Source organism: Chlamydomonas reinhardtii, chromosome 12 (assembly GCF_000002595.2).
Source record: "Chlamydomonas reinhardtii strain CC-503 cw92 mt+ chromosome 12, whole genome shotgun sequence".
NCBI classification, from domain to species: Eukaryota; Viridiplantae; Chlorophyta; class Chlorophyceae; order Chlamydomonadales; family Chlamydomonadaceae; genus Chlamydomonas; species Chlamydomonas reinhardtii.
In genome coordinates, this window is record NC_057015.1 from 7,297,972 (window position 1) to 7,316,851 (window position 18,880).

The 18,880-nt window shown below is 63.0% G+C and overlaps 2 protein-coding genes across 2 annotated transcripts; both read right to left on the reverse strand.

Moving 5' to 3' along the window:
• Window positions 1-145: 145 nt before the first annotated feature.
• On the reverse strand, window positions 146-13,833 carry CHLRE_12g557500v5 (uncharacterized protein). The gene is made up of 18 exons (XM_043069120.1): window positions 13,630-13,833; window positions 13,336-13,464; window positions 12,924-13,088; window positions 12,506-12,638; window positions 12,039-12,373; window positions 11,453-11,833; window positions 10,577-10,710; window positions 10,304-10,422; window positions 9,986-10,149; window positions 5,653-8,382; window positions 5,192-5,349; window positions 4,894-4,916; window positions 4,506-4,642; window positions 4,064-4,264; window positions 3,538-3,896; window positions 2,718-3,164; window positions 2,360-2,474; window positions 146-2,053 (listed from the first exon to the last, which is right to left on the reverse strand). Exons 1-18 carry the CDS (start codon window positions 13,720-13,722, stop codon window positions 1,910-1,912), a joined length of 5,967 nt encoding a protein of 1,988 aa, XP_042918881.1. The 5' UTR covers window positions 13,723-13,833; the 3' UTR covers window positions 146-1,909.
• A 654-nt stretch (window positions 13,834-14,487) lies between these two features.
• CHLRE_12g557450v5 (uncharacterized protein) lies at window positions 14,488-18,843 on the reverse strand. The gene is made up of 4 exons (XM_043069119.1): window positions 18,513-18,843; window positions 17,597-18,194; window positions 15,936-17,275; window positions 14,488-15,455 (listed from the first exon to the last, which is right to left on the reverse strand). The coding sequence occupies exons 1-3, from the start codon at window positions 18,813-18,815 to the stop codon at window positions 15,987-15,989; spliced, it is 2,190 nt and encodes a 729-aa protein (XP_042918882.1). The 5' UTR covers window positions 18,816-18,843; the 3' UTR covers window positions 14,488-15,455; window positions 15,936-15,986.
• Between the last annotated feature and the right edge of the window lie 37 nt (window positions 18,844-18,880).

Below are 18,880 nucleotides of genomic sequence, written 5' to 3' on the forward strand. Positions count from 1 at the left end.
CTGTGCTCCCCGCCGCCGCTGCATGTGCTTCGATATGCTGGGCGCTCCTCCACCCATCAAAGTCGGTCAGGGAGTGTACTCACGGAGTTTACCTGCCAGTACTTGCTGATCAGGACGACTCTGCATAGCGACTACGGGGTTCTTCAATCTTCATTCATTACAAGCAAAACACATGTGTGCGATACGTTAACAGCCTGGCATCCTGGCGGCCTAGCTAGGAGCACGACGTCATACATTGGCGACACGCAGGACACGCGCGGCACAGTCTCCACTCTGCTGCGCCCGCCGCACCAGCCAGGTAGGCGCACCAATAAGGCGCATCGGCACGTATAGATAGGCACACCTGGTATGTAGGCGCACCGCAAGGTAGGCGCACCACCAGGAGGCCCAACAGGTAATGGTAGGTGCAGCAAGTAAGGCCCACAGATGCGCAAGGCTAATAAGCCCCCATGCAGGCAGCCATGTGCTCTCTCACTACGTACGGTAGCCTCCAGTAGTCACGCCACTGAAGCCACGCACCCTTCGAAGCAAGTAAGGCATCCAATACAAGAAGGTTAGATCCGTTCCGTGACGTGTCTCAAACCCCCCCCCCCCCCCGCCACCCAGGAGCAGGTGGAGGCGCGGCGGCTGTGATGGGCTGGGAGCCCATGGGGGGCACTGCAGAAAGGGACGGCCATCCCTGCCGGCCCGGCCCCACCTGCCAAACAAACAACTATGCATCCATACATGCATTCAAGCAAGAAAACAAAGAACGCAACATCGCACAGCCGCGCCTTCGGACCACACACGCAAAGCATGCCAACAATCAATCAGGCCGCTATGGCCACTGTGGCAGCACTGCGACAAGCATTATTCCATTTCGAAGACACCACACAAGAGTCAAACGGGAGGTCCACGTGTTGGTGTCGTGTCCTCCAGCCCGCCACTCCAGCAGCCACCCAGCGCATAACCAACCAAGCGAAGCAGTCCAGCCCACAGAACCTCCAGGCAGCAGCGCAAAAGCACCCTCAGCAGGTGTACGTGTGAGCACCTTCTTGATCCCCTCTGCGTGTGCTTAGCCAGCGTAACCCACAAGCCAGCACAGCTAAGTAAAAGCAAGTAAAACAACATCACGAATAGTGTCTCCCCTGCCAGGCTACAGCCTTGCATCCCATCTACTGGTCCTTATTATCACCACCAATGCTGCGGCCCAACGAAAGCATTTGGCCCAGTACACAAGTGTAATGATGACATTATGACCACGCACAGGGATTTATTTCAACTGATCAGGAGTGCAGCAATACTGCACTACCTAGCTAGCTGGCGTATCATTGCATGATACCGCGCCGCTGCGCAACCTTATCAGCAGTGGTGCAATACTTCATCAGCTGTTCAACGTGCATGCGGCATCTCCATTGGTTTGGTGCTTTCATACCTGCTTCATTCATCTTCGTGGTACGACTCCTGCCCCATGCAAGCAACCTAACTCCTGCTGCTAGCTGGACAGCACGCATTGCTTGCTAATGCACAAGGGAAAGAGGTAAGGCCGCGCCGGTCCACCTTTGCAACCCTGCACGTGCAAGCGAGCCTATGCCGTGCGGACGAGGGCCGTCCCACTGCAATAGCATGTCGCTAGCCCCTAGGATAGAATACGTGCTACATGTCCAAGCAACGAACCAAACCAACATGCATCCGAATCAATATCCCCAAGCAGTTGACCCATTTATGCAGCTAGTAGTTTGGTCGCCCAACAACAGCCGTGCCTTGCAACGCAAGATCAATGCCAAAACCCTTTTGAGAGCAACGCGCGTGTGTGCATACCCAAGTATCGTAACGGCATGCCCGTCATGCCGTCAGTGCCTCTGACGTCATTGGGAGGACTTGACTGCATTCCAACTCCTTATTATCTTGCCTAAGCAAGGGACATGCATTACTGCTGCTGCTGCTGCTGCTTTTGCTCCATCTTCCAGTATTCGTAGTTGGCTTCGTAGCACCGGACCAGCGGTGTGGCTCCGGGAAAGGCGGATGTCAGGGCCCGCACCAACGGCAGCGCCACGAATTCGTAAAAGCCGGCCTGCGCGCGGGTTGTTCAACACATGAACACAGCGCGCGGATGCATGGAGGTTTGAGCGCTTGCGCGTGTCAAGGCCGCGCCTCGCCCTCTGAACACGCACCCCAAAGAAGGTTTGCGCGCATCATTATCTGCAGTTATGTGGCGCATGCGCCCAGGCCGTCCGCGCCTCACAATTGGCGGCCGGCCCGCCCGCATGCATGCCATACCCACGTGGCACACCTACGTACGGCGGCGTATGGCCGCCCAAGCACAGGACACACGTATGCACCATGGCCCCGAGCGACCCGCAGCCAACCACGCACTCACCTGGCTCTTGGACACGCCCTGCTTGGCGCGGTCGAAAAGCGGGCTGATGGGAAGCCCTGCCTCCCGCTCCTTGTCACCTTGCCGGAAGAACTCCTCCTCCAACACACCCAGCCACCTGCGTGAGTCGGGGTTGGTCATCACCGGGTGGTGCTCTCCAAGTAAGATGAAGTACATGAAGTCAACTTCCCGAGAACCCAACGCGCTCAAACCACCAGCCAGAGTGTTCGGCCTTCGGCATACAAGCAAGATCGCTCGCTCAGTCCCGCCCGCCCGTTGCACGCACTGCTGCTGCATACAGGCATGGTTGCCTCATGCGCAAATCACCAGCAGGGCTGTCAACGGATGTGCAATCGCTCACCGCTTGTGCACAGGTAGTGTTCCCGCCAGGTGCCCAATGTCTGCCACCTTGAGGCAGATCTGCAGAGCCAGCAGCCGCTGGGACTCGTCCGCGGGCGGCAGCGGCGGCGGCGCCGGCACTGCCGCCGCGGCCTGCCCCTGCGCTGCCGCTACAGGCGCGCAGCCCACCACCGGCGGTGGCGCCAACACAGGCAGTGATTGGCGCAAGAAGGACGTGACTGCTCCCGCCGCCGCCACCGGCTGCGTCTGCTTGCGTGCCGCCGGCGCCGCCGTGCCATCGTGCACTACGGTTGATGGCGCTGAGAAGGTGCCAGCTGCAGTGGGCGTGCGATTGTTGTGGTTGGGCGAATCTGGGTGGTGGTGTTGGGCACAAGGATCCGCGGACGCCGCCGCCTTTGCAGCGGCTTGACTCCCACTTGTTGAGGTGACACCACCGCGGTCACGCCGCCTGTGAAACAGCACAACCAAGCATATGCGTGTCACAACCAGCAGCAGGGCCATAAACACACACACACACACACACACATACATACACATACACACACACACACACACACGGATCGCGGCCCGCTTTGCTTGCGCATTCATATACATAGTGTCGGCCTTACTTTCCCTAGTGCTTTCCCAACAGACGCAAAGTGTGACCAATGGACATGACACGCTCCTTGGCTGGGTATACATGGCATGCATGTGGGCAATCAAGGGGCTGACAAGCTCGGGTTTGGAAACTGCTGCACAGGTTTCTCATGTTGTGTCATGGCGAGACTGGTCCCGACTTCCCGCTTGTCCTCAGCATGCATAGCAGTCGTGGCACTACTCACGTGGAGGCTGATTTCTGCTGCGACACGTCTGACTCAGCAGCTGCCGCCACAGCGCCGCCACCATCGCCTATGGTCACGACCACCGCACCCGGCGGCGCCGCCAGCTGCTGCTGCTGCTGCTGCTGCTGTGCAGGCTCACGCCGCCGCCCCCGCATGGCCACGCCGCCGCCACCACCGCTGCCTCCGCCAACAGCAGCAGCCTGCGCCTCCGCGTCCGCCGGCACTGCCACGGCAGGCGCCGCCAGCGGCTGCTGCTGGTACTGGTGCTGCTTGAGGCGCTGCGCGCTGACGGCGTTTGTGAATTGTGACAGCAGCCCGAAGTGTTGCTTCATGTCCGTGCCCATCACCAGCTCCACAACCTGCATCCAGGCATGCAGCAGTGCGCGCATGACCAAGCATACACACCCATATGCTCTAATGGCAATCGCCACAATGGTGGATACACGGGATTGATGGCACCCCAGTGTAACTAACACGGGACAATTCAACCTACTACCGCGCACAAGTCATACATGCACCGACCCACCTGCTTGCGGAAAGCAATGCGCTGCTCCCGGCTGAGGCCCTCGAACGCGTCCAGCTCGGGCCGCTCCGCCATGAGCGTGAAGGCGGCGGAAGCGTGGTGGTTCTCAAGCGGCGAGCGGTCGTTGTAGCGCAGCGCCAGCGGGTGCGAGGTGGCGACCAGGAAGTCGCCGGTCAGGCCGGGGTGCCCGAAGTCATGGATGACCTGCATGCAAGCACATAGGGGGCAGCAGTCAGCAGAGAACGTGCCAGGATGGACGGGCCCAGCGGGAGACACAGGCACACGCGCGCTGAGCCGCACCATTCTTTCACTGGTATCGGTGGGGAATAATTCCATCCAATGAGTCACCACGCCCGCCGCATATCCCGCTCGCTCGCTCGCTTGTCGACAACTGAGTTCAGCAGCACCGGCCATAGTTGCGTACGGACGTACGGCACTCCCTCACCGCCGCAAAGTAGAGCGCCAACAGTCCCAGCGTGTCCAGGTGGTGGGCGGTGAGGCAGGCGGCGTGCGCCAGCACGTGGGTGGTCCGCACCACGTCAGCGGCGTGCGTGGCGTTGTGGTAGGGGTTGTTGGGGTACCCTGCATCGGTCGATAGATCGGTTGATGGCATGCATGCGTGCATGGGAGGCGTGGCCGCGTGGGGAGTGAAGCACGGATGCGCATTGAGTGCCGGGCATAGGCATGTATGTGGTGATGGTGCCAGGAAAGGAGGACAGGGCGCGGGAGAATGGGCGGCGGCATGCTCCTGCCTCCCTGCTAGCAGCACGCAGCGGTGAGCAGCCATCCAGGAGCGCAGCAGTGCCCACTCACCCATGCATGTAACAACGCACCTGATTCAATCGCGCGCAAGAGCCTGTGGGCGGGGTGGGGTGGGGTTGGGAATGGGGTTGGGGTGGGAAATGTAGGCACATGCGGAGTCGGGGGTTGTATGGGGCGGGTGCATGTGCGTGGGCAGGCACGCGCAGACACGCACGTGCGTGTCGGGCATAAGGCATCAGTCATACCAGTTATCGCAGTAGTGTTCGAGGTTTGCCTGCAGCAGCCCTATCCCGCCGTCTCCTCGTCCATTCGTGTCCTTAAACTAGCTAGCTAGCTAGCTGCGCGTTTACCAGCCGTACGTGCACGCACCGAACGAGCTTCAGCGGCTTGATGCGGAAGTGTTTGAGTAGACCCTGGCGCTGGAACAGGAAGAAGGCCAGGGCGCTGAGCGGCCGGCCGGCGGTGGCGTCCGCCAGTGCCCACATGTCGTACTGCAGGTCGTCCGCCCGGGCCAACAGCGACTCCACCTGAGGGAGGAAGACGGAGGAGGGGGGGGGCGGAGGGAGTGACGGGAAGGATCAAGAGTACCCGTAATCAAGCCACGGCGGGGCAGGTGCGTGCGTGGAGATTATGCAGGACAGGCCAGCAGCCAAGGCTATCTACCACAGCCGCCGCCGCGTATTGCTTGCTTGGTTGCGAAGAATACCCGAACAACGCGCATTTGCATCTTGCACCTTCGTACCCGCCCTAGATACCCAGCGTGCTGCCCCGACAGCATGCCCAGAATGCCTGGCCTGTCATCATGACATGTGAATTGCCGCCGTACACACCTCATCAAGGAGCAGACCCGATGCCTGGGGCCTCGGAAGTGGCGGTGCGGCGGCAGTGGCTCTGGCGGCGGAGGGAGCTGACAGAGCCGACACGGCAGCCGCGGCAGCAGCCGCCGGCGCACAAACGATGATGCCGCTGTGCTCAATGCGCTCACATGAGAGCGCGTCGCCCTCGGGAACAGAAACGGGGTGCACAGACAGCAGCGCGGAAGCATTGCCGCCAGAGTAAATGGAGGAAGCGGCGGCGGAAGGAAAAGGAGCCGCTGTTTCCGCCCCCGCCGCCGCCGCCGCCGCTGCCGGCTGCTGCTCCTGCAGCTGCTGCAGCTGCTGCTGCCTTCTCCTTTGGTGCTGTTGGTCCAGGGACTGATGGCCAGCAGGCGCGTTGCTGCTGTAAGTGACTTTGCTTCCGCCCAGGAGCCTGGTGGCTGTGGACGCGAGGCGCACGGCGTCGTCCCCGGCGTTGCCCCCGGCGGCCACAGGCACATCGCTGGTTGCAGGCCTTGCATCATCAGCAGGGGCGGCGGGCGCATCAGCTGCGTGCGTGCGTGCGGTCATAGTGATTGTAGCCGCGTCCGTCGCTGCTCCGGATGCTGCTACTCGGTCTGCTACTCCGGACCCAACAACAGGCGTGCTTCTGGACGCAGATTGCTGCGCGGCGCCGGCGGCTGCTACGTGCAGCAGCAGGTCTGGGGGTGCGGTGCGCAGCAGCAGCCACGGAGGTTCCCTGGCCGAAGAAGCGCTGCCTGCAGCAGCGCCCCCGCCGCCACCCGCGCCGCTGGCAATCGCTGACGCGCTCAGCAGTGATGAGTCCCCTGTTTCAGAGCACAGCAGCGCTGCTGGTGGAAGTGCTGGCAGCCGCCGCTGCTGCGCAACAGCGGCGGCTGGCAGCGCCCCATCCTCCAACAAAGCCGCCGCCATGTTGACCACTGCCACTGTGCCGGCTGCAGGTCGTCGCTGGTCCCCATCACCACCACCAGCATCGGCCCGACAGATGCGGGGAGCTCCAGCGGCTGATGATGGGGCGGTGGCGGCGTGCGCCTGCTGCTGGGCGCCGCCGCCACTACTCCGCAGGCTACTCAAGTGCCAGCCTATGCGGGACAGCACCGCGGGAGGCCGCTCGTTACTGTTAATTATGTCACGCGCTGCGGCTGTGGCGGCTGTGGCGGCTGTGGCGGCTGTGGCGGCTGTGGCTTCGCCGCTGGCAGCGGCGGCGGCGCCCCACGGCTGTGCCCGGTCCATCTGCTGTGCGTGGTCATAGATGTGCGGCTGCCCTGCTGTGCTGCTGCGGAGGGGCTGTGGCGTGCGCCGCGCGAGGGAGCGGGAGGACCGCAGCAACCCGACCAGCCCGCCAAACCTGCTGCCGCCGGTGGAAACCGGCGGTACCGTTGACATGGCTGTTGCTGCCGCCGCTGCCGCCACCGCCCCGACTGCCGTTGGCGCCACAGCTGCTGTCGCGTCACCAGCAGGCTTATGAGAAGCCTGTCGCTGGATGCTGTTGCCCTTAGCATGGTAGCCGCTGAAGTGCCTGACAAGTTTCGAGGTGTCCGCCGGTGACCGAAGCGTCGCGACCGCCTCGGACAGAACTACGGGCAGCTTCGAGGCTGACGCGGAGGGGCCGCCGCCGGCTGCTGCTGCTGCTGCTGCTGCTGCTCTGTGAACCCGCCGGCCGCCGCTACTGTGGGGTGCGGCGAAAACGGAGGACCCGGCAGCCGCCGCTGCAGCTGATGATCCCATCGGCGGCTCGTATGGTGATGCATCCGCGCCAGCTTGGCTCAGCAGGAGCCGAGCCGTGGCAGACATGGGGTTCCGGGGACTCATGGGCCGTGGCGAAGGAGCGGCAGAAGTTGCCGCCGACGGCCGCCGCCCTACCGACCCAGCCGCCCTTGGGGACGAAGCCGCCGTCGCTGCCGCCGTGGCTGCCATAAGAGCCGATATCAAGCCCCTGCCGCTGCCGCCTGCTGATCCTGCTGCAGCGGCGGCGGCGGCGTTTGGCCCGGTGGCCGCCGCTGCCGCCGCCGTAGCGCTGCCGGCAGTCATGCTCCTCACGCTGCTGGCGCTCCGCCGGCCCACGCTCCGCCGACGGCAGCTGGGGGACCTGACGGTGGCGGCGGCGTGCGCGCTATCACCACCGCCGCCACCAACACCGCCGCCGCCGCCGGTGATCATTATGTTCACGGCGGCGGCGGCGGCCCTGGCGTCCTCCTCCTCCTCGCCCTCCTCGCCGTCGGCCATGATGAGTGACAGCGCGCCGCGCAGTGTCCTGCACCGGGCCGCCGCCGCCGCCTCCCGCTCCAGGCGCTCCAACCCCTGGGTTGACAGCAGCAGCTCCTGCATCCGCCAACCGCTGCCCCGCCACCCATCATCACCATCCGCGTCAGCATCATGGCTAGCACGAGCGGCGGCGTGCGCCGCCTCATCCCCGTCCCCGTCCCCGCCGCCGCCAGCCGCCAGCAGCGCATGCGCCTGCTGCCGCTGCTGCGGCCGCCGTTGCTGCTGCCTCGGCTGCTGCCGCTGCTGGTACTGAGAAGGCCGGTCCCTGCCGCCACCTGCTCCGGTGGCGGCGAAGATGATGCTCAGTTCGTCCAGGCCTTCCAGCCCTTCCATGCCGTCGAGATCCTCCTCCATATACATCGTTTGCGGGTCCTCCTCCTCCTGCTGGTCCCGTCGGTCCGGGTCGTCCTCTGGGAAGCCGGTGCCCAGCTGCCTCATGAGCGCCCGCGCCACGTCATCCTGCACATGCACGTGCACACGCATGGGGTTAGTTGCAGCGTGTGTAGTAAGCAGTAAGTACCGTACCCGCGCACGATCACCGCGCATGTAAATAAAGTATTTTGCCAAAAAGTCGAATTACCGCGCACTTTTGAGGGGGTGCGCGGTCCTGGAAAAAAAGTCTCTGGGGGGGTGCGCGGTCCACCAAAAAATCCGGATGGGGCGAGTGGAGAGCACGTGCTTACGCCAGCCTTCTAGTTTTGTGCGCAAACATTCGAATTACCGTACTCGGTATCCTTTTCTAATGTTCTAATTTACTAGAAAATACTGGGGGTTAGGAGCAGTGTTTCCAAAAGCTTATACAAGGTATTAGCGTTATAGTACCCCACGGGTACCTGCCTGCTCAAGACATTTTACTTCCAGTACCCGGTGGCCGAAGGCCCCGTCTCCCCTTCGTAGGGGGGGTTCGGGAGGGCGGAAGCCCCCCCGGAAATTTTTTCACGAGCATACCAAAAAACACTGTTTTGAGTGAATTGCATGCGTTTAAGTCTTGCCACACCGTCCTGTCTTGCTTCCAAATCTTGAGTGTCAGCCAGCCGAAAACAGTTTCCGCCCCGCTACATGCAGCTTCCCGCGTCAGTCCGCACACCCACATTAACCACAACTACTAAGTGCATTAATCCCGGCCAGCAGCCCCGCCACAGCTTAGTCCGCCCAGCGGAACTCGGCACTGTCACGCCAGTGCTTCAGGGCTGCCGCGTACGGGAAGTCCGACACTGAGAACCACCGCTGCGCCATCATCCGCACAGCCAGGCACAGGTGCCGCTGCTCCAGCCGGTTTGCCACTGAAGAAGGACTTAATGGCCTTGACTTGCCCAAGCTCTTATCCTTAACCTTAGGGGCCATATCTACTGTATGAATGTACTACGCATAGCAAGTAGTATTTGCGGCGGGGCCCGGGTAGTATAGGGTCCGGCGGATTAAATTTTTGGTACCCGTGTGGGTACTCGAGGCCCCAATAATTAGTTTCCAGTACCCACGTCAATTTCGGCGAATTATTTTCTCAGTACCCGAATGGGTACTAGTACCCGGTTTTGGAAACACTGGTTAGGAGATGTGCAGGGCTGTGGCGAAGTGGCGTTGCACTGTGCCGGCTGAGACTGGCGGTGGCGCGCTGAGTGGCGCGGGGGGTTAGCAGATGTGCGGGGCTGTGGGCCGGTTTCGAAGCCAGCACTGCAATACCGTACATTTACCGTATAACTACTTGGCTTGCCCCGCCCTTACAGTACAGTACCGCGCAGTTTACTGGCTGCGCGGTCTTGCAGAAATGCTTAGTAGGGGGGTGCGCGGTCCCAAAAGAAGACCGGAACAGGGGTGCGCGGTGCAAAAAGGAAAGTTGACCCAAGTGGGGTGCGCGACGATCACGTAAACGTACGGTAAGCACGTCGTCCCTACCGCAACTGTTATGATGTTTCTATCATGAGCAGGTAGCGTGGGGCAGACGCCCGACCCTTCAATCGGATCCGGGCGGGTGCATGATTGTCTGAGCCGTCTCGCCCGTCGGCGGCTGCACACACGCAAGCGCGCAGCAGCAGCCTCCGTACCGCCCGCCCCCCTCACCCACCTCCAGGTTGGCGTTGCGCAGCAGCTGGCCGCCCATGCCCAGCGGGCGGTACCAGTCGGCGTTGCGCAGCAGCAGCGAGCGCAGCACCACCACCTGGCGCAGGTCGGGCGCCTGGCCCGCAAGCAGCTCCGCCAGCAGGTCCATCAGCAGCTCGGCGGGGCTCTCTGAGGGTGCATGGGCGCGTGCGTGCATACGTATGTGCGTGTGCATGAGAAGTAGTGGGAGTTGAGTATCCAATTTGCATGGAAGTATGCGCGTACGTACGTACGTACGTACGCACGCGCGCACGAAGGCGGCAATCATGATGCGCGCACCCACCTGTGATGCGCGGTGATCTGCTGGGGTCCATCTTCTCCGCCACTACCGCACTATTGCTGCGCAGGCCGTGCAGCATGTCGGGTGGCAGCAGAGCCTCCAGAAGCATGGCGTGACGGCGCCTGTGTGTACGTGTTTGTGTGTGTGCGGCGGGTGTGTGTGTGTGTGCGCACGCGCATAAGTGTGCTTGTGTGTGCGCGCGCAAAGGCAAGGCAAGGCAAAGGGCCATGCCTGCGATGCTAGCTGCATACTGAAGCGCCGCACGCACGCACCCACCTTGAGACGAGCAGCCCGAAGAGCATGACGGCCGCGATCGCGGCCGCCACCACCACGGCAGCCATGACGCCGCCAGTCCACACCGGCATCCAGTTGCCATCGTCAGCAGATGCCGGGCTCACTCGCAGCACCCACTGCATGCGCACGTACGACAGTGTGTATGTGTTGGCTGCGATTGCGTGCACACGGACACGCATACATGGACACGAACACGCATGAACACGCATGAACACGCACGGACACGAATGAACACGAACACGCATGCACACGAACACACACACGCACATGCGCATGCATGGAATGTGAACCAGCCAGATGTTTCAACAAGGACCCAATGCCCGAGGAAATGATAGTTCCTGGAGCCTCGAGTAACCACGCGGGCACCTATCTACAATAATAATACCCCGGAACCCGGTAGTACCCCAAATAAAGGTTTTGGAGTACGGGAGGCGGGACCTCGCCAACCTGCCTGAACCCTGTCCCATCACACACCCAGAGTCGTAATTGTCTAGCGTTGCCAGGCACCCCGTGCAGGTACCCGCCGTGGGTGTACTATAAGATACTGCTGGCTGGAAACACTGATGTGAAGTAAGGGGCGAGTTAGGCTGGAACAGCTAGAAAGCGATCGTTGCTTCTTGCAACTCCCTCCTGCTTGCTCCCAATAATATCGGCCAGCCACCCAGCCCACCCACACCCCGCGGCGCCGCCCCCCGCCATGCACGCAGCTCGCTCAGAGAATGCAATGACCCATGTGCCATGATGCCATGCGGCGTAATGATGCCATGTTGATTGCATAATGCCTAATCTTCGGCATCATGCATGATTCCATCCTATCTATCCATCCTATAAACCTCAAGCAAGTAAGCGCGCACTCACCTGTGTTCCCGGCAGCTCCATCGGCGCCTCCACCGCAGCGCCTCGCGCAGCTGAGGGCAGCTGCGCACTGGCCGCCACCAGCCCGCCCAGCGCGTTGGTGATGCTGTACCGGTACCCGAGGTCGGACAGAGCCTGCAGCGCAGCACCTGCGCCACCCACCTCCGCCGCCAAGCCTGCTGCCGCAAGGCTGCTGCCGCTGGAGCCACTGCTGGTTGAGTCACTAATGCTGCTGATGGTGCTAGTGTTGGTGCTAGTAGTGATGCTACTACTGTTTGATGTGGAAGCAGCTGCGGAGGCCGCCGCCGAGGGATTGCTTTTGGCCAGGAGGTCCAGGTGGGAGGCATCCGTTGTGAAGGCATCCAGATAGATCACGGCCACCACCTGCGAGCGACACATCCGTCCATTAAGCGTGCGCGCGCATGAATTAAGGCAGGTGCAGGTGCAGGTGCAGCCGACGCAGCAGCGCCCACAACCATCCGTATGCCGCCACTCACACAAATGTCGCATGCATTCACTGCTGCTGTCTGTATCGCCAGCTTGACCCCTCGCGAGCGATATAAACAATGATGCACACGCCCGCGCTCACCATGCCCCACCACAATCGACCCACGACGGCGCCGCCCTCTCCGCCGCCGCCGCCGGCAAGCGCAGCAGCAGCAGTGCTGCTATCGCCGCCAGCAGCAGCAGGCGGCGGTGCATATGTGGCGGGCTGAAATTCGCACGGCGCACCACAGGCCGGGTTCGGGGAGTCGGGCCGGCCGAAATCCTCTTGCGGGTTGGTGACGTTCACGTACACAGCCTGCCTCACGACAAGCACTCGCAACTCGGGCGTCGGCTCTGTACCCGGCAAGGGTCCGTCTATGGACAGGCGCGGGTCCCGCAGGCTGCGACGTAGGCTGTCCCGCACCTCAGCGTCGGCAGCTGTGTGTGTGTAAGGGCCAGCAGCCACAGCAGAGATGCATGGGTATAACGACGCATTGATGATTGAGCGAGTGCCTATCACGCGCGGCATGCAAACAGAGATACGGTAGGTGTCAATATGCTAACCTTTACCTGAGAATATGTCGTAGCCCAGACTAGTCGTCAGCCCATTACTGGTCCCCTGCGTTGGCGGAAGGGGCGGGTACACCATCCGCAGGACCCCCGCCGGCAGCAGCTGCAGACGCATTAGCGCTCTGGTTGGGACCTGCAGCAGCGGCGTCGAGTTGATTGGATGGGGTGAGAGCTTGTATAAGTTGCGAATGGCTGGAGCTGCTAACATACAAATTAGATGAACAATGCCGTGAACTGCTTCTATTGCACACGCACGTTGTGCAAGCCCAGTGCATCTATCTATAGCTAGCTAGCTAGGCAGGAGCATCGCAGGTAGGCCTATAGGGACGGATGCGCACGCGTGCAGCCACAGGGCGGATGGATTGGAGCAGGCACCATCAGCCAGCCGCCAAAGACCGCACGAATCGGTGTGACTCACCGCCCTGCCCAGGAGTGGAGCCGCTGCATTGAACACGCGCTGCACATCCAAGTAATTTGGCTGCAGCTGGATCTGCGTGGCCAGCGCCTCGACGGGAAGGGAAGCCGCCACGAGGGCGGTGCGGTACTGGGCCGCGGCATTCCGGGCCAAGCTCAGGGCCTCGTTCTGCGCATATGTGTGGTGTGTGCCGGAAACCCGAGCGAAGTGTTGTGTCGCTCGCACAAGGCTGAACCAGCAGCAGCCCGCCCACGCAGCACCTCAGAGATTTTCTCCGTAGTGAGTGACTTTCGGAGTTTGTAAACCTCTGTTGACACAGCAACGCACTACACGAGTTGCTGGAGCGTTCGCGACGCCGAGCTAGGGGGGCTCAGCCCAAAAAGCCGCTCGTCATTTGACTCAGAGGCAGGCGCACCTGGAGCGACTGCGATTCCTGGATAGCAGAGAAGTAGACAGCCCAGAGACCCACTCCGGTAAGAAGCGCGAAAACCAGCAAGGGTGCCGCAAGTACTCGTGGATGCGACCTCACCACGGCACAAACGGCCTGGGGCATGTAAGCGACGGAAAGATAAGGGAGACTTAGATTTGATGCCTACGATATCTAAGCAAGGCACCGGACGACACGTTCGCCCCGTTTCAGCAGTCAATTCGAAAAACGCAGCAGGCCGCTCACGCTTCTGTCCTGCTTAGCGGCAAGGATACAACGAACCTTGTACTGTTTTGAGCAGGCCCAGAAGCCGGTGCACAGTCGACGGTAATAGTATTTCCAGTCCCGCGACACCGCACCGTTATTTTGGGCCATCTGAACATACGTCCAATGCAGCTATGTAATAATGAAATCCATAAGGAGTCGCGCTCAAGCTCCAGCGAGCAAGCCCGCCTAGTGGGAGCCGTTGCGTATGTGTATAGTTAGGGGTTGTAACTGTATAGAAGGTGCTATCTTATTTATAGCTGCGTTGCCGGCGCGCGACACCGACTGCTCATGCCATGTGCGCGTAGCGAAGGGACGGCCGCCAGCCAACCGCCGATGCATTCACGCGCGGAACCCAACTGACCGACACGCTTAAATGTAATAGAAAGAGTTGTTCACGTTGAGCGGTGCGTACTTCGCATCTCAAGGTTTACGAGAACTTCACCTGCATGGGTGTGACCTCCCTGGGTCCTCCCCCGGACGCTGCGCCCCTGATGACGCTTTCTGGTGACCGGGACGTCAAGGCTCAACGTGCCCTTCCCCGGGCCGGATGGCCAAGTATTGCTGGGACTTCTGCAGGCCGGTGTCAAAGCACACATGCACACTATCCGCGAACACACGCACCTGACTTGCAATACTTGTTAGGGGAACCGGGGAACGCCCTGCCTGCTGGCGTCTGCGCCGGTACGTGGGGTAGGCGGGTCAAGATGCTATCTACTCGCAGGTGGAAGAGGCTTGCATGAACGTGCATGCATGCATCTTTGCTTGCTTTTCCATTGGTGTGGGGGAGGTGGGCCCATGCTTGGGCCCATGCTTGGGCCCATGTGTGGGTTATGCAATGCTAGCTTGCAATCCTTGCATCGCCTTGCGCCGTTGGAATTCATGAGTACGGTATGGGTCAATGGGGAGCCCGCAGGCCTGACCGCCTCCCTTACGGAGAGCCTGCTGCCTCGCTCTGCCCTCCGTCTGCCCCACCCTGTCAGGCGGTGCTTCGTCAGTAACCCACTCATCAACGTATGCTCTTGCCGCGGATGCTGTATGCTGTTGCAAAGTGAATGTCCTGGCTGGCGTGTTTGTGGGTTGGACACGACGCGAGTCGAGACAAGATCAGAAGAGCAGCTTTCCTTAACCCGCCTCCGCTGCCCTAACCCCCTTCATACAGTACGATACACTCGACCACATGAAATCGGTCCGAACACACATGGTATCAACACGTAACAATGCAGACCACACCAGCCGCAACACCGTCGTGCTAGGGTACGTCGGCACTCATGCGTGTGCTTGCTTGTATGTGTATGCGCGCCGGTGACCCGGTACGTCCCCCGTCTATATCTCCCTCGCTCGCCACTGCTGTCTGCGAGTTGCCCGTCTTCTTGCCGCCCATCAATCAATCAACCATGGTCATCATGCTGATGCGCCTTGACAACACGCGACGTCGCCAATCAACACAAATAGTCGCCCCCGCCCCCGCCGCATGCCACATGCAGCATTCCGAGCTGACTCTCTCTACTCCCCTGCTGGCGTCTTCAAAAATCTTGGCCGTCCTCCACCGATACAACTATTACGGCACCAGGATAATGCGTCTCAGTACTCTCATGCATGTATGGATTCAGGGAAAGACACAGCCGCCACGTCCGGACGCGAACTACCATACAAAACTGCATACCCGGTCATCGCTATCCACCGTTCCAGACGGATCAGAGCTCGATACGGTAGGCCAACCTTAAGTCACCGCCGCCGGCAGCGAGCAGCAGTGGTGGCGGTGGCGGTGGTGGCGTGTCGGCTGCTGCCTGATCGCTCGGCCCTCAGGAGGAGGGAGGGCAGGTGCACGGGTTGGGAGACTCCTGCAAGGTAGGGTGGTAGATGTGTCGGGTAGGGTAGGGTCGGGTCAGTGGGCTGGGGAGCGCCGCAGCAGGCGTACAGTACATGCACGCACTAGCTACATAGGAGACTGCGGCTTGAGGTCCCATGCACAGAGAAAAGTGAACAGCAGACACGGCGGTGTGTGTGACGCAGCGGGACACCAACGTATGGACCATATACACACGGGCAAAATGCCATGCATGCATGCATTCGTGCCAGTAGCCGGCGGCACATGCCAGCAGCCAGTGGTGGTGGCGCCTAGCTAGGACGCCAGTCAGCCAGTCGAAGGGGATAGATGGCGGCCAGCCCGCCGTGCAGTGCGTGGGCGCATGCACATATGGCGTGTGCGTGGTAGCACATGCACACAAACAAAACACGCCGCCACCGCACAGCGACTGAACAAGCGAGTCACACACGCACTGGCACACGCGCATGCACACGCACGTCTGTACGACACGCACCTCCGTTTCCGCGCCGCCGCCGCAGCAGCCACGCCCGCCGTCCTTGCGCGCTTACTTCGCCGCGGCCGCGCCGCCGCCGGCGCTGCCCGCATCGATTGCCGCCTGACGCAGGCTCGGAACCTCCTTCTCGGACTTGGCCTCCGCGGCGGCCGCCTTCTCGATCGGGCCCTTCTTGGGGCCGCCGGGGCCGGCCTTAATGGGCGCGGGCTCGGCGACGGCGCTCAGCAGGTCGGAGGTGGACGGCACGTCAATGGGCTTGGTGGAGGAGGCAGGGGGGGCGGCGGTCGTGGGGGAGGCGGCGGCGTTGGCGTTCACCTTGTCCAGAGGGCCTCGCTTCACGGCGTCGACGGCGCGGCCGGCCTTGGTGGCCGTGGCGTCAACCACGCGCCCAGCCTCGTCGGAGGCCTTGGTTTTGATGGCGTCAGCGGTGTTGGCGGCGGCATCAGACAGGCGGGAGCCGGTCTGGGCGGCAGCGGCGGCGGCCTGCTTGACCGAGTCGGCGGCGGCATCGGAAACGCGTGAGCTGGTCTGGGTGGCGGCGGCGGTGGTCTTCGCGGCGGCGGCGGAGGCAGCCTGCTTGACCGAGTCGGCGGCAGTGGTGGCGGCCTGCTTGACCGAGTCGGCAGCGGTGGTGGCGGCGCCGGCGGCGGCGGCGGGTGCGGCTTTGGCTGCGGTGGAAGCCGTGGGTGCCGCCGGAGCAGCCGCGCCAGATGTGGCAGCAGCGGCGATGTCGGCGACTGGGGCCGCTGCGCCCGACTCCTGCGGCGCCGGCGGCACCAGCGCGACGGGCTTGCCCACGGCCGGGATGGCGGGGTCAGACTCGGCCGCCGCCTCAGCGGCGGCCGCCTTCTCGATCGGGCCCTTCTTGGGTCCGCCGGGGCCGGCCTTGATGGGCGCGGGCTCGGCGACGGCGTTCAGAAGGTCCGAGGTGGACGGCACGTCAATGGGCTTGGTGGAGGAGGCCGGGGGGGCGGCGGTCGTGGGGGAGGCGGCGGGGTTGGCGTTCACCTTGTCCAGAGGGCCTCGCTTCACGGCGTCGACGGCGCGGCCGGCCTTGACGGCCGTGGCGTCAACCACGCGCCCAGCCTCGTCGGAGGCCTTGGTTTTGATGGCGTCAGCGGTGTTGGCGGCGGCATCAGACAGGCGGGAGCCGGTCTTGGAGGCGGCGGCGGCGGCCTGCTTGACCGAGTCGGCGGCGGCATCAGAAACGCGGGAGCTGGTCTGGGCGGCGGCGGCGGTGGTCTTCGCGGCGGCGGCGGAGGCGGCCTGCTTGACCGAGTCGGCGGCGGCAGAGGCGGCCTGCTTGACCGAGTCGGCGGCGGCGGCGGGTGCGGCCTTGGCTGCGGTGGTGTGTGTGGGGGGGGGAGGTAGCAATGCATGGGGATGGTGGGATGGAGTCTCAGGTACGGCAGGTAGGGTGCGTGGGGTGGCGTGAGGGAATGGGAACGCAGGAGTCCGCCGCCAAGTAAGCCCACCAACGTCTTGTGGACGCTTGACCCCACTGAGCGCAGGGGCACACACGCACCCCGCCACCGCTCCACCCCTAGAGCCTTACCCCTCACCACATCCGCGCCCCACATCCACACACCCAGTACAGGCACCCACGCACTCGTCATTAACTCGAGCACCCACGCAATCAGGCACATATTGTACACACGCACCTGTAGACAGCGCATCAGAGGCGGCTGTCGCGGGCTTGCCGGCGCCCGGCGCGTACGGCGTCAGCGGCGTCGCCGCGTCAGCCGGCGGCGGCGGCGGCACCGACGGAGGAAACTTCATCACCAGCCAGTCCGGGAACAGGGCCACCTCCGCCACCGGCACGGCGGCTGTAGCAGCAGCGGCCGAGGACGGCTGTAGCGGCGCCAGGGCGACGGGCTTGCCCACGGCCGGGATGGCGGGGTCAGACTCGGCCGCCGCCTCCGCGGCGGCCGCCTTCTCGATCGGGCCCTTCTTGGGTCCGCCGGGGCCGGCCTTGATGGGCGCGGGCTCGGCGACGGCGCTCAGCAGGTCAGAGGTGGACGGCACGTCAATGGGCTTGGTGGAGGAGGCCTGGGGGGCGGCGGTCGTGGGGGAGGCGGCGGCGTTGGCCGGCGGTGCCGACACGGGGGATGCAGCCGGCGGCGGCGCGCTCTGGCTGCTGGGGTTGGTGGTGGTGGTGGTGGCGGCGGTCTTGACGGCGTTGCGGGTGGAGGCGGCTTGGAGCCAGGCGGCCAGGTCGAAGGCGGCGGCGGGGCCGGGCAGCGCGGTGGCGGCGGCCGCCTGCAGGGTGTATAGGCAGACGCGTGCATGGGCGAGGGGGAGCGGTATTGGGGCTCAGGAGGTTGTGAGGGAGGGGAGGGTGGCAGGGGAGGGTGGATGGGGAGGGAGCCGGGGAGTCGGGAAATGTGTCCGCGACTGCGCGTACTTGCACTAGCAGCTAGGTGCCGCGGCGCAGAAACGCGGTAATGCTGAGGGCCCGAAGGAAACGGCGGCCGCGTGGGTCTGGCGAAGTGCAAGTCGCTCGCGCGCACTAGTGGCCCTGCTTGCCTTGATCTCGAAGCACGCCCTCGACCCCGCCAACCCAGCCAGCCTGCTCACCAGAATCATGGCAGCGGCCGCGGTGGTCGCAATGCGGGCGCCCAGCGCCGCAGTGTCGGTCGGCCGAGGCGACGACGACGCAAGCGGCAGCTCCTGCTTGCGCTCGGCAGCCGACCCGGGCCGAGCCGCAGCGCTTGCCGCGACACCGACGGCCCGGCCGCGGGTGCTGCTGGTGCTGCTGTTGCAGCCAGGCAGCGGCCGCAGCAGCAGGCGGCTTGAGGACCCGGCGGAGGGAGCCGGAAGGCGCGGCAGGCAGCAGGCGCCGCTGCGAAGCGGAACACACGTGAATGTGGAGGTGTTCATGGTGATATTGATGTGTCTTGGGGAGTGCAGTAGTGAGTTGGGTATGCAAGGGGCTCGCGCGGTGT